The sequence below is a fragment of the Athene cunicularia genome (assembly GCF_003259725.1).
Source record: "Athene cunicularia isolate RWA chromosome 1 unlocalized genomic scaffold, athCun1 chr1_part2, whole genome shotgun sequence".
Classification (NCBI taxonomy): Eukaryota; Metazoa; Chordata; class Aves; order Strigiformes; family Strigidae; genus Athene; species Athene cunicularia.
In genome coordinates this window covers 1,809,794-1,826,145 of record NW_020799092.1, presented here as the reverse complement: position 1 = coordinate 1,826,145, position 16,352 = coordinate 1,809,794, and the positions used below count along the sequence as shown (strand labels likewise).

The 16,352-nt window shown below is 52.9% G+C and overlaps 2 protein-coding genes across 2 annotated transcripts; both read left to right on the top strand.

Moving 5' to 3' along the window:
* The first annotated feature begins 647 nt into the window (after positions 1 to 647).
* On the top strand, positions 648 to 4,813 carry DNAL4 (dynein axonemal light chain 4). Its single transcript, XM_026841028.1, has 3 exons — positions 648 to 1,582; positions 2,403 to 2,486; positions 3,620 to 4,813. The coding sequence occupies exons 1-3, from the start codon at positions 1,511 to 1,513 to the stop codon at positions 3,782 to 3,784; spliced, it is 321 nt and encodes a 106-aa protein (XP_026696829.1). The 5' UTR covers positions 648 to 1,510; the 3' UTR covers positions 3,785 to 4,813.
* A 4,419-nt stretch (positions 4,814 to 9,232) lies between these two features.
* LOC113475964 (extracellular serine/threonine protein kinase FAM20C-like) lies at positions 9,233 to 14,377 on the top strand. Its single transcript, XM_026841198.1, has 10 exons — positions 9,233 to 9,702; positions 11,169 to 11,344; positions 11,433 to 11,511; positions 12,001 to 12,093; positions 12,278 to 12,393; positions 12,697 to 12,877; positions 12,994 to 13,103; positions 13,743 to 13,824; positions 13,972 to 14,031; positions 14,119 to 14,377. Exons 1-10 carry the CDS (start codon positions 9,233 to 9,235, stop codon positions 14,351 to 14,353), a joined length of 1,602 nt encoding a protein of 533 aa, XP_026696999.1. The 3' UTR covers positions 14,354 to 14,377.
* Positions 14,378 to 16,352: the final 1,975 nt, after the last annotated feature.

Below are 16,352 nucleotides of genomic sequence, written 5' to 3'. Positions count from 1 at the left end.
CCCCTCTGTTCCCCTCTGTTTAGAGCCGCTTGCCGAGCCCTTATCTCTCTCCTGTGGGGCTGAGGGAGGCGAGCGTGCGGCCTGCTCGGACTGTGTTCCGCCGCTCCTCTCAGCCCCACTACCCTTGGTGGTGCCGCGGCGGTGCGGGGAGAGGGAGCGGGGGAGCTTGTTCTTGCCGTGCCCCTCACCTCCTTCTTCCCCCCGCTAGGTGCTCAGTGGCTCCGCTCCCTGTCCTCCACCTTTGGCCGCCATCGGGGCTGTGGCGTGCCTTTTCGGGCCCACGGCTGGCGGACTGCCCCAGGCCTCCTCCCTGCCCTGTATTTTTAACCGATGCAACCACCCGTCGGCAGCTTCTCCCCGGGGAAACGGCCGCCGGCCCCTGGGAGAGCTCCCGGCGGCCTGCTTCGGTCTGTGGCCCTGGGCGCATCCCGGGGAGAAGCTGGGCCTTGAAGTGACTCCCGGGGTTTGCTGTGCTGCGGGAGGCTGGTCCCAGCCAGGTGGCTGTTCTGTCCTCTGGAGCTTGTGGTGGGGACTCTTTCAGATCCAGTGGACCCTCGTGTGAGAAATGGTGGTTTGTCAGAGTTGGTGCTTTAGCCAGCAGCTCTACACGCTTGGCATAAATGCTTGATCAGTGTGGTGTTGTCTGACACCGTGTTTGTTTTGTTTTTCCTATAATATGGAATCACCCTTGCTTCCTCTGGGTAGGAGAGGAAGGTGCTTTGTTCTGGATGAGAGAACCAGAGGGTGAAATGGTTGAATCTGCCAGTCAGACAGTGCTGTGCCTCTGTTGCCCAAGTAGAGGCTGGTTGGTAATTAGGCCTAAAGGCATGGTCCAGCATTTTCCCATATGGTCCTCCCCAGCTGACAAATGCTCAGGGATATGAGGAGCAAGTGCACAAAGCAGACCAAGATGTTCCTGTTAAACATTTTTGTCCACGCATGTATGCTGATCCCGTTCCTAAAATGCTCTTAACTCTTTGCTTGTCATGTGCAGTTTGAAACCATCACAGATAATAGTGTCCTGGGAAGATGCTTTTGGAATTAATCAATAGACATAATGGCTGATGTATTTTTCTCCCCTCTCTTGTCAGAAGCTGTGCCCTGACTTGGTTCTTCCCACAAGCTTGATTGGTGCTTCTGGGAAAGTGCTGTGCTCTTGAAGCCTCATTTATGGAAAATGATACATTTTTAAAATCTGTTTGTGTTAATGGTCTGTAAGATTAAGTGCGTGGTGTGTGAAGGTGGTACTGAGAAACAGTAAGTAACTGAGATGGGGCAATATACTTTTGTAATAGTTTTATTTGCCTTCTATTTTAATTCGAAGCTTTCTTTCAATTTCCTGTGGGTTTTTGTTTAAACAGTGTCCTCTGGGCTGAGAAGTTTCCCCTCCTGCTGAAGCTGCTCTGCCCGTGTTCACGGAGCTGTGTTCCTCTCGGCTGTCTGCCCTGTAGCACCTTGCTGATCTCCAGGCAGCCCCTGTGCCCCTTCCTGGGGTCACTGTGGAAGGACCATGGCAGACACCGGGGAGGGGAAAAAGGAGGAGGCTGATTATAAAAGACTTCACAGCTTTCCACTGATTAGGGTAAGAACAAGGATAGATTATGAATTTATCAGTGTGACAGATATGAAGTTCTACCTTCATTCTTACCAACCTTCCAAGCTAGAATTTCTCTCCCTGAGTAGTTTCTGTGAGACCATGTGTACTGATGGTCCTGTGCAAGGATTGCAGTCATCGCTGCTGCTTTCTCCCTCTCCTTGACCTCTGTCAGGAACATTAGCACCTTGTTTCCCCTCCCTCCCTCTGTGATCCATCTAATAGATTGAACATGCTGCCATTGGAGCCCTCTCCTGTGTTCTGGATGCAGCTTGCTTTTTTCCCTAGAGAAGCTGAAGTAAGATCTTACTAGCCAGCCAGATAGCAGAAGAGAAAGAAAAGACTATGTAATTTAGACTTCTTTGTTATGCCTATAGAAATAATTAAGAACTCTGGCTGGAGCAGTATTAACATGCTTTCCCTTCATCTTAACACAGAAAAACTGACAAATGTGTTTCTCTCCTCCTTTAAGCTGTGCTTACTTAGTGCTAGTCTTAATCTTGGAGAAGAATTCTTCCTCGGTTGGGACAAAGGAACAAATGGATCACTTGTATTGCAGTGACCCATTTTCATATTTACTGTTCTTTGAAACAATGGAAATGCTTGGTGTATGGACAAGCCCATGTTGCTGCTGATGCGCCCCACCTTGAAACAAACATTAACAGTCATGGGGACTAGCTGCCTTTTGCCCATGGCCAGCAGTCTAGGCCACTGCTATAGCCTATGTAAAAGTAAGGGCTACTTACTGTTGTCTTGTGTCTAGCTTACTTTTCTGCTTAGTTCCTTTTGTTTGTTTTCTTTTTTCCAGCACACGGACATGCCGGAGGAGATGCGTGTAGAGGCTATGGAGCTGTGTGTCACAGCGTGTGAGAAATATGCCACTAACAACGAGGTACTAGCCAAATCCCAAAATGGCCAGCTTTCAGCTGCTGTGGCCCAGGGAACCGGCAGGAGCAGGGCTTAGGGTGCAGGGCAGAGTGGAGTCAGATCCTGACATCCTATTACTCTCTTTCTGCACTGAGAAAGGGTAGAAGGTGGCAAAGAGCCTGGCTAGATCTCAGGTTCGGTTCCCTTTGTCAGCAGGATCTGTAATAGCACTTTGCTTTCCTGCAGAAAGCAGAGATTAGCAGCAATGCTGCCTCCCAAACCTTACCTCCTTCCTGATCCTGTCATGCCTATGACATGCTTCCACTCTGATTGTAAAATGCCCTGTGTCCAGAGGGCTTGGCTCAGAACCGTGTGAAGACTCTTGTTTTGGGGATGAGTACATTAAAGCCTTTGAACCTTTAGGTGCAGTCTGTTAAGTTTTCCCTCTTGGTTTTCAGCTTCCTGAATGAAATTGCTGAGACCATGTAAATGAGGGGTGATGCAGAAGTTATGGTCTTTGGAAAGGTTGACCTTAACTCTGAGAGCCAACAATAAAGGAAAACACATGTTGCTCTGTGGACAGGGCAGAATGGTTGTTGCTGGAGCGGGTTTGTGTTGGAGCAAGGCAGAGCTATGAAGCCAGAGATTCCTTCTGTCCTATCTCCTGAGACACTGCATTTAGTACAAAATCTTCCTGGTTTTTCAGATCAAGCAGGGTGTGATCTCGGAGAAGCAAGACTTTTAAAAGTCATCCTAGTTTCAGTGTTTTGGTAATTAGCTGGAGAAAAAAATTGACTCCTGTAAAAATAGTCGCAGCTTAGTGACCTGGATCTCCTCTTATGCTCACTGCACCCAGCATAACTCCGTCAGCATCTGAACCAGAACTCTTGCTTCAGATGATGTGAATGAGAGAAGTGATTGCTAGATGGAGTTCTTTAATTTCCCCTGGATGCTGTGTTGGAGGCTGCTGGAAAGAGAGACCTGTTTTACTTCTGGGCATGGCTCTGGGGAGCTCCCAGTTCCTGCAGTGCAGCTGCTATACCTGTTGCCCATGGCTTGAGTAGTCTATTAAAGGGAGAAGAGATTAGGGGGATATTTACATAAAAAGTCCCTGCTTTCTCTGTCTCACCCTATACTCTCCTCCTTAACATTCTCCAGAGTGCTGCCAAGATGATCAAAGAGATGATGGACAAGAAATTTGGGTCCTCCTGGCATGTGGTGATTGGGGAAGGTTTTGGCTTTGAGATCACTCACGAGGTGAAGAATCTGCTGTACATGTTCTTTGGTGGCAGCCTGGCCGTGTGTGTCTGGAAGTGCTCCTGACCTCTGGCCAGGTTCTAGACTTGGTGCATACAAGAGATTTCTTCCTTCTCTTGACAGATTTTGTACAGTCTGGAGGTGGGGCTTTATTTTTAATAGTTAAACGTCAATATTTTTTTTCATACTGATGTAACAGTTCTGTGGGATACCTATAGTTGGTGTGTCTGTGCGTATAAACTTGCTAAGCTGTCTTGTCCTTGCTCATGGGATTTTTTTATCTGTCTGTGGCTCTTTCTTTGGTGCTTGAGCCAAAGCAGGAAGGAGGTGGGGAACAGGTAACCGCACGACACTGCAGACGCTACAGCAATGCTAGGAGGAGGAAGCGAAAGAGGAAAGGTGCTATTTAGCCCTATGGTTTGGTTGTTGTTTTTTTTTTTCCCTCCCACTTGTGCCATATCATGTCCTCTCTTCTCTGCATTCCCCACTACCATGTGGTATGGCTCTGACCAGCACCTGTCTCTCCTCTCTCTGAATGCTGAGAATACCTTCTTCCTCCCTCTTCTGAGATGTCAGTACAGAACTGGCAGTGCCAAGGGTCTCCCTTCGGGCTGCCTGTGGAGGTGTTGGCCCCAGGAAAGCAGACTCGGCTTGCCCTTCCCTGCTTGTTTTGGGAGGGTACAACAGCTGAGCTGCCTGGGTGTAGGAAGTTGCTATGCAAACTGCCCCCTCCTTTCTCACCCACCGCACACTGAGATAGCATGAAAACACAGGCGGCTGACGATGCCTGGGGAGTGGGTGAGAGCTCTTCATAAGGCTCAAATGCTTCCCTGTCAGTTCTTGGGGGTGTTGCAAGTGCTGTGTACTTTCAGCATCTTGTTTGGAGGCTGGTAGAGGAAGGAGGCTCCATGTGAGATATCACTTGGTCATCAGCAGCCTAATGTCTTTTTGGACTTGCATTCTTTTAGCCTGTCTCATTTTTTTAAAGCTGACAATGTTGGAGGATGGAATGAACATAATTGTATGTTACATATATGGCTTATTTATATAAAACTAGGGAACTGTGTTTTTACAATTAAAAATTAGCAAAATGTCCCTTTCTTTGTGTGTTCTAAAATGAAAATTTCAAAGTGGAGGGTAAGAAGAAGTAGTTCAGACAACATGGAAGTAAGCAAGCAGTGGTGTAGCTCAGGTGGAGGACAGTGACAAGTCTCCATCCTGCATGCTTCTTGGGTGACTTACAGGTACCAGATGTGCTCTCACCCTCCCTGTTCAATTCCTTTCATCAGTGCAAGCCACAATACTGAGGAAGGTTCCCAGGCCCACAGTGCTGTTGTTGGCCGAAGTCCTCAGTCCACACAGCTGTCTAAGCAGTAGCAGCAAGGGGGTGTAGGTGTGTCCTCTGCCCAGCCAGCATGCCTCTGCTCTGACCTTTGGGGTCTCATATTTGTGGCTTCCTTGATTTTTCCAGTTTCCTCTCGGGATGTTGCCAGCAGTACCACTGGCACCTTGTGCTGTATGCCTATAGTCCATAGTTCAGTTTTGAAGGACCTTTCTGAATTAGTGTCTGGGGTGGATCAAACTGGTGGAGGGTCTTACAATTCCTTTTGTTCCTTCTCTGGACCTCAGTGTGATGCTAGAGATGTCCTTCCTCCCATTTCATCATGTCAGGAGCTCTTCTATAAGCCAGGAATTAGAGTAGTATGAAGACAACTAAAATTATTTCAATTTTGGACCATCTGTGCTGGCTGCACCCGTTGTCCTCTCACCTAATTCCTTATTGATCAGGTGGAAGGGAATTACAAGGCAGGAGGGGACACATAGCTGGTATCATAAAGTAGTTGGTACCATGATGCCTGCCTGATGCAGTGGGCCACAGTGTCAGGATCGCTGTGCAGTGTAGAAGAGTCCAAATCCTCTGAGCTGTCTCTTGGTGTGGTTACTCTGTCTCACTTCAGCTGGCTGCCTTTACAGGAAGATAGCACTACTGACTGGCACTTTCTGCAGCTGGGAGGTGGAAAAGATGATTTCCTCTTCCACAACTTTTTACCTCCTGTATGTTCAGAGGAAAAGGTAAAGCCAGTATCTTTGGAATGTCCTATATTGGAGCATGATGATACCCTCAGCCATACCATAGTTGCTTTAATTGGGCCTCTTTCACACTAATGAATAATTAACTGCTGTGTGCATATGCGCAGACATGCTGGTCATGGGCATCTCTGCAGGGTTGCGGTGACCTGCAGGTGATCACAGGGAGCTGCTTACCTCAGCACACAATCTTTTGGCCTCACTGCCAGTTTATTATCTCTTTAGTCACCAGCTGACCAAAGCTAATGTCTCCATGACCTGCACTGGCCAGAAGTGAATGTTGACTGCTCCCCAGCCTTCTCAAAGCCAGAGCCTGCAAACAGATTGAGGTGAGCTAGGTGTGAATTTGCAGCACGTCAGTTCCCACACTGTAACTCCCCCAAGGTAAGTGCAAGGTGGCTCACAGGAGAGCGGCAAGCTATTTTTGTTTCCAAGGGTAACAGCTTTCCCACAAGTTGCCATGAAGAAGCAAAACCATCTTAGCTGGTTTGCATGCCTGTCATTATTGCCGTACATGAAAGCATAAACCTCAGCTTCCTAAAATTCAGCTGTGCGTGAGGCTCCTTCTCTGAGGCAATAAGACAGACCAATTTTCCTGCCTATTGCAAGTTGAGCCATGCTGTGCTGGCCCTTGTGTGTTAGAAGAAAGACTTTTGCCCTCCTTTTGCTGTGAAACTAGCCATTTTTGAGCATACCTGTAATTTTCAGGGGGAGTATAGTTCATGGATTGGAGATGGTCCATTTTCCTGTGTTTTCCCACAAGAGACCCCTCTGTGGCTGATGCTTTGGAAATTCTAGGGCCTGTCTGCTTCTGACTATAAAACTGCAGTCCCTTGTTGAAGGATTTTACCTTATGAATTTTCAGCAGAAAGCTGGGGAAGTTGGCAACAGGTGACTTGATAGTGTGTTCTCTCGCTCTCATTTCTTGCCCCCTGCATATTGCTGCCATTACCCATCAAAGCATCAGGCTGAGTCAGACGTAGAAAAGGAGATGAAAAACGCAGGGTGATGCATCAGTGCAAGCCAAAATGACCCTTTCTATCCGCCTGTCCCGGAAAGCTCCAATAGCAGCTCAGAGGGCTGTGCTTCATGACTTCATCCCTCCCTGCTGAGGGGAGATGGGCAACATCATTATCAGCTGCTGCAGAGCCCTGACTTGGTGCCAGCAATGGAAGTGTCCTCGGATGTACAGCTCCTCCTCTGCCCCAAGGGTGACTTGAACCTGCTGGGAAGGGGGGAAGGCGCTGGGAAGATGGAGGAAGAGCTGGCGGGGGGAGATGGGAAGAAAGAGGTGCGAACAAAACTGCTGCTCTGTGATGATGTCATGGCAACGAGGTACATCAACATGCTGTCAGGCTTTGAAGCTCTCCAGCTCTTCCCAGTTGCTTCGGGCTTGTGTCTGACTCGCTGAAAAATCTTTTGGTTAATATTTAATGCCAGCATTAAAGTGCTAGTGGTGGCAAGTGCCCTGTCTAATATCCCCTGCCTCCACTTTCCAATGCAAGCTCCCCTAGCCAGGGGATGGGACTTCTGGTCAGTAGGGTGGCTTCAGCCCATAGGGCCCCTGTCCCGATCTGGCTCTAGGGTATGGGAGGGAGGTTTCTATCCCCCTTGGGTGGTGTCCCTCTCCCCTTGGTCTCCCAAGGCTGGCTCTGGAATAAAGAAATCTGTGGCCCTGCTCTGGAAGCCAAGCTCAGCTCCTTTGTTGTAAGCGGTTAGCACATGGTTTTTGTTGATGGGGTTTTTTTGCTAAGCAATGACCTAACGATCCTGTGCTCCAGCTACAAGCCCCTCCTAGGTGCCTTCTTTCCAAGCCGTATGTCCGGACTGGATCCAGCAAACCTCCCAGAGTGAGACGCCGTGTTCCCGTCCCCGGGGAAGCCATCTGCTCCCCTCCACCCAGCTCCTTCTGCAGGGCTTTGAGCTCACCAGCCAGGCTGGAAAGCTTTCCTCCTCCTCCTCCTCGCCATTCACCCCGGCTCCCATCGGCCATCTTGTTAGTGCAAGGCGTGGGGAAGGGAACGCGGGACTGGCTGAATCTGGGGCAGCTGATGGTGTCAGCCTGAGGCGGTTTCCAGGCAACTGTCACAAGCGGAGAACACCGGGAACACTGCGTTCTCACCGCATTGCCTGGGCGGGAGCCGAGCCCGCCATGGACGGAGCTGGCACAGGGCTGTGGAGAGAGGGCAGCACGAGCGAGAGGGTATGCAGGGATGGCAGCAGAGGAGGGGGTCTCCAGTGTACCCCCTCCTGCCCACCACTCATCTTACCCTTCCTGGCTTGGAGCGAGGATGTCCAAGCTGACTGCTGGTATATCACACAGTGAGAAAGGACCGTGTGATGTATGGGATTTCACATGTGCTCTGCATCCTTTGGGAAATCGCAAAGGTGAAAAACAGTGCTTCGGACTCTGTACCCAAGGCCCCAGGCTTTTTGTGGGTAGTTCTGTGTTTCTCTGTCCTTTAGCAAATCCAAAGTTCCCTCCCTACAAGTCACCAACCATTTCTGCCCACACGACACATCTCTGTGTCCCTGGGTGTCACTGGAAAAGTGAATTTCTTGTAAAAATGGGCTGCCCTTCCCTTCCACAAGCTGCCAGTCCTCCCCAGGGCTCAATGGGTCCCACTGCCCAACATGCTGATGCCTGAGGCAGCAGGCAGCATCCCCACTCCCGCCGGCCTGCTTCCCCTGCCTGTTTCAGAGGCTCTGGGAGCATCTCTGCCCGTGAACCTCACCTGCCTGGCAGCCCTCCCTTATACTGGCAGCCCAGATTTTCCCCTCCCAGTGATGTTGATACTCACATCCCCTTTGCTTTACCCAACTTGGGTGGGTTTAGAAAGGGTGGTTGAGTACTAGTGATTTTGAATGGGTGGGGGAAGGTGATAAAATTGCTCTGGCTGAGCATCAGGACAAAAACCTTCCTGGATTACAAGTGTGCAGGTATGATGGACGTGGGGAATAGGGCTGTGTAGTGCTGGGCAGGGTGGGTGCTGCCGAGGCACAGAACCACTTTAACACCCTGCATAAATGTTCTGCAGCCCCATGCAAGTGATAGCACAGAGGGACAGAGTGGTGTGGGGGTTATCTGCCGTCATTACTGTCCCTGAGCCAACCTTGTGGCTATTGATTTGGAACTTGCCCTGTTCATGCTAACCTTGGTGGTGCCAACTCACCCCTTATCAGTGATGATAAAGCCTGCTGCAAACTCCAGACCCATCCTGCTGCCAGCCTGGCAGTGTCACCCCGTGAGGTGCTGCAGTGACAGATCTTTCCTGCGAATCTGCCCTTGCACCGGTTGCTCTTTAGCTGTGATGCTCTAAATCCAGGACACCTCACTCCTATTTTTGCAGAGGCAGTGGCTGCACTAACTCTTTATTAGCCCCAGGTGGGTGCCCACCCTTTGCTGAGAGTGTTGGGTGAGGAAGGATGCGGTGCTGGCTGCAAAGACTTTTTCAAAGGAAATTTAAAGTCAGCCTCCTCTTTCTCCTGCTCTTGGCCCTCTTGGTGCACGTGGCGATGGATTTGGCTCTCCCCACAGCCTGCAGGCCCCGCGTCTGCGATGCAAAAGCCTCGGGTGTCCCATCAGGCAGCCCCATGCTGGCTGGCCCCAGAAAGCTGAGCCTGCGAATCCTTCAGGATTTCAGCAGCAGCAACGGCTCCTTGGAGAAAAGCTCCCAGCCGCAGGGAGTGAGGCTGCAAGCAAGGGCTGGAGATCCGGGGGTCCAGCACCAGACCAGAGAGGGGAACACAGGGCAGATCCAGGGATCAAAGCTGGCAGCGCTCTTTGAGCATCCTCTTTACAACATCCCGGTCCCAGAGGTGACAGAGAAAGACAAGCTGTTTGTCATCAACCCCATGGAGAAGTTCAGCCTCCACAGCAGCAGGAGTGATGAATGGTAAGGAGATACCTCAGCCCTGCCTTTTGGGGGATATGTGTGTTTGAGGGGACAAGTGGCAGGAAGCAAACATGTTGTTTCCTTTCATAAACCAGCATCCCACCCCAGAGGGGCCCCAATTACAGAGTGTGCTCTTCTTGTGCCTCTAATCCTCTCTTAGCCCTGAGTTTCTGGGCTGCTACCCAGAATCCTGTAGCACACAGCAAAGCCAAAACTCTTGAATTATTCATTGTATTACACAGGGTATCTTTTAGGTCATCTCCTTGCCTCCTTTCCTTCCCCAGTACAGACTCTAGCCTTTGGTCTCTCTCTGTATGTATGAGGAAGTCCTCACTCCAGATTTCTAACCAGTTTTATCCCCTTTCCGGATATGTTGGAGATGCAAAGCCCACAATGTACTTCTAACCATGAGACTATTCCTGTCCTGTAGTTCACAGGACGTTGCCTGACCTCTTTAGGCTCAACTGCATGGTGAGCTCACTGTTGCTGGCTGCCTATTTTTATCACTGGACTACTAACCTCTAATTAGGAGGGAAGATATTAAAAGCTTTAGCGCTGATAACACGTAGCAGCTTCCTTACAGAAAGCACACCTTCCAGACATGGTAGCTGCTAAAAATGGGAGAGAATAAAAGCTGGTTTAAGAGCTGGTTTCCACAAGCAGGCATTTGCCTTGTCTCTGAGCACCACCTCGTCTATGGATAACTATGGAAGATAGGTCTGGTTTGATGAAAACAGGGCACAGTCTGCATTTTCTTAGAGAGAGAAATGAGGATTTAGTTTATAGATGTCCTGGGCTGGACTGTCCCATTGCAGTGCCAGTGGGTGCTGGTGCGGAGCCAGGGCAGATACTCCCCAGAGACCCCCTTAAATGCCAGCAAACTGCAAATTTGCTGGCATTACAGACAAGGATAGCACTAACTCAAACTCATCCTCCCAGAGAAGGCAGGGATGTGCAATAAACCCATCTAAGTGGAAATGGATATTGAGGGTGGGAGTTCAGGTTGGTGTCAGGGGCAGCTGGGAAGACCCTGCTCCTCCACCCCTGTTTTATGGACGTGTGTATCCCCAATGAGCACATGGAGAGGTGTAGCCAGTTGTATTCCCAGGAGCTAATCCCTTGGGGAAAATAATGAGACAAACTGGCAGGGAAATAGGCATGGATGAGTAGGATCAGCCTGGGGATTTTCCATGGGGAATGCAAGGGAAGACACTGAGCTTCCTCCAGCCGTGCCAGTGGATCTTCCTGACCACCAGCCATGGGTGGGATCTGCCCAGGTGCCAGGAGCCCTAAGGAGCGTGCACAGGGCAGGGGGTTTCGCCACCATCCAGGGCTTGTGCTGGGCATTGCCCCCACCTCACACTCTGTGCACTGGCTCCCAGGAAAGGCCTGGGCACGGAGGACCTGTCCTGTCCTAACTAAACTATGTTGTTGTTGTTGGGGTGTCGGTGGCTGTCGGACTGCAGGGTCAGCAGCAGTAAAGCCGAGACGCTCCTTCCGACAGAGAAGACTGCTTATGACACCTACCCTACCTGGCTCAAATTCCATGTTGGCATCAACCGCTATGAGCTGTACCCCCGCCGGGACCCCCTGATGCCCACCCTCCTCCAGGACTTGGCCACACAGAGGATTGTCAGCTCGGGTACCACCTCTCTGCCTGCACCCCTGCCCGCACCCCTGCCCCCATGCCTGCTCTTCACTTTCCTCATCCCCGTTGTATCCCCTTTCAGTCCAGAAGTCCGGCGGGACCCAGCTTAAACTGATCATGACATTTCCGAATTACGGACAGGCCCTCTTCAAGCCCATGAAGTGAGTAGAACTGGGGACAAACCTGTACCCCACCCTCACAGTCCCCTTAGGTTGTGAGGAGTAGCTAGAGAAGACCACAGAGGGAGAAACTGAGAAATGCCTCATGTGCTGCCTTGCTTCAACACCCCACCCCTCCCCAAAACTGAAGCGAGAGGAGGGTTCCCTTCCCCTCGCCTTCCCTGGTGGTGCTTGGCAGGCTGGGTGCAGCTTGTGATGGGGTAGTGACCTCCAGTGGTGGAAAGAAGACGATCCATGGATCCTCCAGTCCGTGAGGGCTTCCCAGCCCTTGGGTTGGGAGCAGCGGGTGCATGAGGGCCTGGCTGGGGGTTTGGGGCCGCACCACCCAGCAGGGAGTGACTGGAGGAGACTGGGTTTGGCTGTGTCTCCAGTGGTAGCAGGGACACAAGGTGAGGGGTGGTTTGGAGCCAAGCCCACAGTCAGGATGACCCTGTCCATGGCCATAGTCCCCACCCTCCCCTCTCCTACCAGGCAGACCCGGGACCAGGAAACCCCCATTGACTTCTTCTACTTCTCGGACTTTGAGCGGCACAACGCAGAGATTGCAGCCTTCCACCTGGACAGGTGAATTCAAGCTTGGCATCCAACTCTGCCTTCCCGTGACAGCAAAGTGGCAGAGAAACTGCTTCTTCATCCCACCTCTTGCTTCCTGTTGCAAGGGATACTTGCATCTCACAGTGGTTTTAAATAACTCACTGTGAAAACCAGCCAAGGTCAGCAAAAAATTGTCCCAAGTTCTGTGTTTCAGGATCCTGGATTTCCGACGAATCCCCCCAGTTTCTGGCCGTTTGGTCAATATAACAAAGGAGATCCGTGACATCACCACCGACAAGAAACTGGCCAAGACATTCTTTATCTCCCCAGGTGAGCTTTCATGCTGTCCATCCTCTCCTGCAACCACCTGCACGGAGCTCACTTGAAGCTTGCTGCTCCTGCCCAGGGCAAACTGTCCCTTTGTCCCTTCGGGGATTGCTCCAGCTCCTGCTGGGTTTCCTGATGTGGAGGTCTGTTCCTCAAGGCCTTCATTTGCCATTGCTTTGCTGGTGGCATGTGGCCACGGTGCATGGAGCATCCTCACCCAGCCACCTGCCAGACCACCCTGCATGGGCTCAGCAGGCTTGCTGCCTTCCTGCTCTTCATCAACTTTTGTTTTGTCCCCATGGCCAGCGGGCAATGTCTGCTTCTACGGGGAGTGCTCCTACTACTGCTCCACTGAGCATGCCCTCTGCGGCAAGCCGGACCGGCTGGAGGGCTCCATGGCCACTCTGCTGCCTGACAAGACCTTGGCCAAACGCCGCTCCTGGCGCAGCCCCTGGCGCCGCTCCTACCACAAGAGCAAGAAGGCTGAGTGAGCCGGGGCATGGGGGGGATGGGGGGCACGGGGTAGCAGAGCCATGGGATAGCAGGGGCCTGCCCCACAGCCAGTCTCACAGCTCTGTCCCCCACCCTGGCCTCTGCCCACAGGTGGGAGCTGAACCCCAACTACTGCGCTCAGGTGCGAGAGACGCCACCCTACAACAGGGGCCATCGCCTCCTTGACCTCATTGACATGACCATCCTTGATTTCCTTATGGGTGAGCCCCACCATGCTGGCACTGGGGGCTGCAGTGGCCCCTCAGGACTGAGAGGCCCAAACAGCTCTGTGTCCCATGGTACCATGCCCTGCGAGGTTTGTCGGCCAAAGAGCTGCACTCTTAGCCAAAATGAGAGCAAAGGACTGTGCCATTAGGGCACATCCCAGGCAGAAGCCAGAGGAGAGATGCCAGGGAGATCCCAGATGAACACCCTGGGAACAGGAAGCACCTTCCTGCTAAGATCCTATGTGCAGCCCCTGGGGAGCTGGGACCAGTGGTGATGCTCCCCTGGGCTCACGCTGCCTCTCCTGTCCTCGGGGCTGCTTCTTCCTCCCCATGCCGTCCCCCCCTGCCATCATCTGACATGGAGAGCTTCCTGTCTCCTCGTCCCCAGACACTCAGCCATGTCTTTGCCGTTACTTCTGCTCATTTGATGCTGTTGTCCCATCATGGTGCTGCTGGGATGAGAAGGGGCCTGGAGGCCCCCCACAACCAGAGCCACCAGATGGGCACCTTAGAGATGCCCGCAGACCTTTTCCCCAGCCTCTGGGTTTTGGTCTTGCACCAGGAGGGTGCTCCATGTCCCTGCTCCCACCTTCTGGGCCACCACCCAATGGCAAATTTGTTGCCCCGCTGCAGGCAACATGGACCGGCACCACTATGAGACCTTTGAGAAATTTGGGAACGACACTTTCCTGCTCCATCTGGACAACGGCCGTGGGTAAAGCCAGGGGTGATGGTGGGAGAAGCAATTCCAGCAAAAGGGTGGGAGGATTCCGCGTGTCTTGCTGAAATGTGCCCCACGTTGAGCTCTGAGCTGCGGGGTGATGCCGCCCTGATGACCACTGGTGGGCTTCTCCCCCCCCAGCTTTGGCACGCACTCGCGCGACGAACTGTCTATCCTGGCCCCCCTCTGGCAATGCTGCAGGTAAGGGGCTCTCCCACTGCCCGCCCTGGAGCTGCTGTTGGGGAGAAGCTCCCCGGGTTGAGGCCTCTCCCTCCTCATCTTCGGCAGCATCAAGAAGTCGACCTACCTGCGGCTGCAGCTGCTGGCCACGCAGCCCTACCGCCTGAGCGACCTGCTGCGGGAGGCGCTGGCCACGGACCCTCTGGCCCCTGTCCTGGCCGAGCCCCACCTGCGGGCACTAGACCGTCGCCTGGGGAAGGTGCTGGTGGCAGTGGGACGCTGCCTGGCCGGGGCAGCCCACCCGGACGAGGTGCTGGTGGATGATGTGGGGTCACAGGTGTGATGGGGGAGGTCTCGGTTGGGGTGTTTTGGTGCATTGCTGAGGGCAATATGGGGGCTGGCATGTAGCTCTGACTGTGCAGTGTCAGCTTTCGGCAGCACTGGAGCCAGCGGTATGGTGCACCAGGAAAGCAGGCTGTGAGGATAGCCGGGACAGGAAGGGTATTTAAATAAAAAGGTTGGCCTAGTGGAGAAGACATGAGCTGAGATCTCCCCCACCAGGGCTGCTCTCCCAGCCCTGGCCTGTCCTTGTGTGCCTGAACATGTTACTTCAGCCCTCCAAAGCCTTCTAGGAAAGGGTAGGGATTTTTCCTACCTCTCCCCAGCAAGAGCTGCCAAACTCCAGCAGTTAGCAAGCTCCTTCTGCCCCACCTCCCCAGCATGGTGGTGCTCTGGTGACCCCCAGAAAGCTGAAAACCCCCACTGCTGGTGTGGGGAAACTGAGGCACAAGCTCCCAGCCATTTGCTGCTTATCTCTGCCCTTCCCACACCCACCCAAAACTACCCACAGCTCTGGCGTCACCATGCCACGGCACTGGGGGTGCAGTAAGGGGGGACAAACCCGCTCCAGCCCAACACCCCCCCAAATACCCCGGGAACCACCACTGGCTCCCTCCCTGACTGAAAAAGTGCCTCCTAAGGGGAGGGGACGGATTGACCGGGGTTGTGTACCCTATTTAGTGCCCGGTGGCTCAGCACCCAGCTTATCCCCTGAGCCTCCCAGAGGGGTTAATCCATGGCAGGGTGAAGTCAGCCTGGGGAGGTGCCATCAGGGCCACCTCCAGTGTCCCCAGGACTAGGCACAGGGTTGGTATCATCATGGCTAGAGATAAAGGTGCCACTGGGGAGGAGAGATGTCCTCCAGCCCAGCTGGTTGCCCGCAGAACACTGAGAAGTCGCAGGAAAGGATGAAAAAGGGCGACCGGTGCAGTGGAAGACAGAGCTGCTGTGGAAAAGCCAGGCAGAGATTGAGGCCGGAATTAAAAACGGGCTCAAAAGGGAGGAAAAAAAAAAGAGACAAAGAGGATCTGTCTGCATTACACAATGGGCCGTGGAGTCTGAATTGGGTTTTTTTTGCTGTGTGGCCCCCCCCCCCAACGCTCACGGCATGTCCTCTTGCTGCTGCCCCAGCTTGTGCACCAAACCCAGGCAGGGGGAGGAAATTTGGGGCTGTTTTGCAACAGGTTATTCCCCTTCTGCCAGTTTCATTTTTTTAAACTCTTTCTGTAAATGCCTTCTTTTTTCCATACCCAAAGCTATCGGGGGCCATTCCAGATACAGGTGGCTGGTTCCCCCCTGCCCCTGCTGAACCCCACCAGGCAAATCTTTTTCCAAGGTGCTGCTGGATTTAGAAACTGGGGTGTGGGAGGGCTGCTGTTTTCTCAGCCCAGCGAGTTTGCACAAGGTCCTGGTTGTGTCGCCACGCTTTCAAGGTCCCACGGGAGCCAGCCGGGTTTGGCTCTCACCCCAGTGCTGAGCCAGCCTGGCCGCCCATGGAGGGAGAGGGATGGTAATGGGGTGTCTGAGCCCACTGGCCCGGGGAGCAGCAGAACTTGCCCGCCCGGTCGGGGCGGCGTGGGCGCACGGGCGTCGAGTAGGGCTGCCCTAGCCACGGGGATGGGATCGGCTGTGCCATTGCACTGGGTGGTGCGTGGCAGCGCTGGGTATTTCCTACCCCACTGGAGCGGCAAACCAGTCACCCCAGCAAAACCCCAGTGGGGCCAGGGCGCAGCCCTGCACCTGGAAGCTCCCATTTTGGGCCGGCATCACCCCTTGGGCCCTGCCCTGGCCTGGCAGCGTGGGCTGCCCGGTGCCCTTGGTGGGCACAGAGGGCGTTTAGTGACCCCGTGGGCAGCCGGGGGGTGAGGATGGGGTAGGGACGGCCCTTTCTTATTGCCCCCGCCCGATGATAATAGTAAATTAAAATAAAATCAAATACAAAACAAAAAAAAAGTGTCAATAGCGATAATGATAATAACGACGATGATAAAGCAGGGATACGG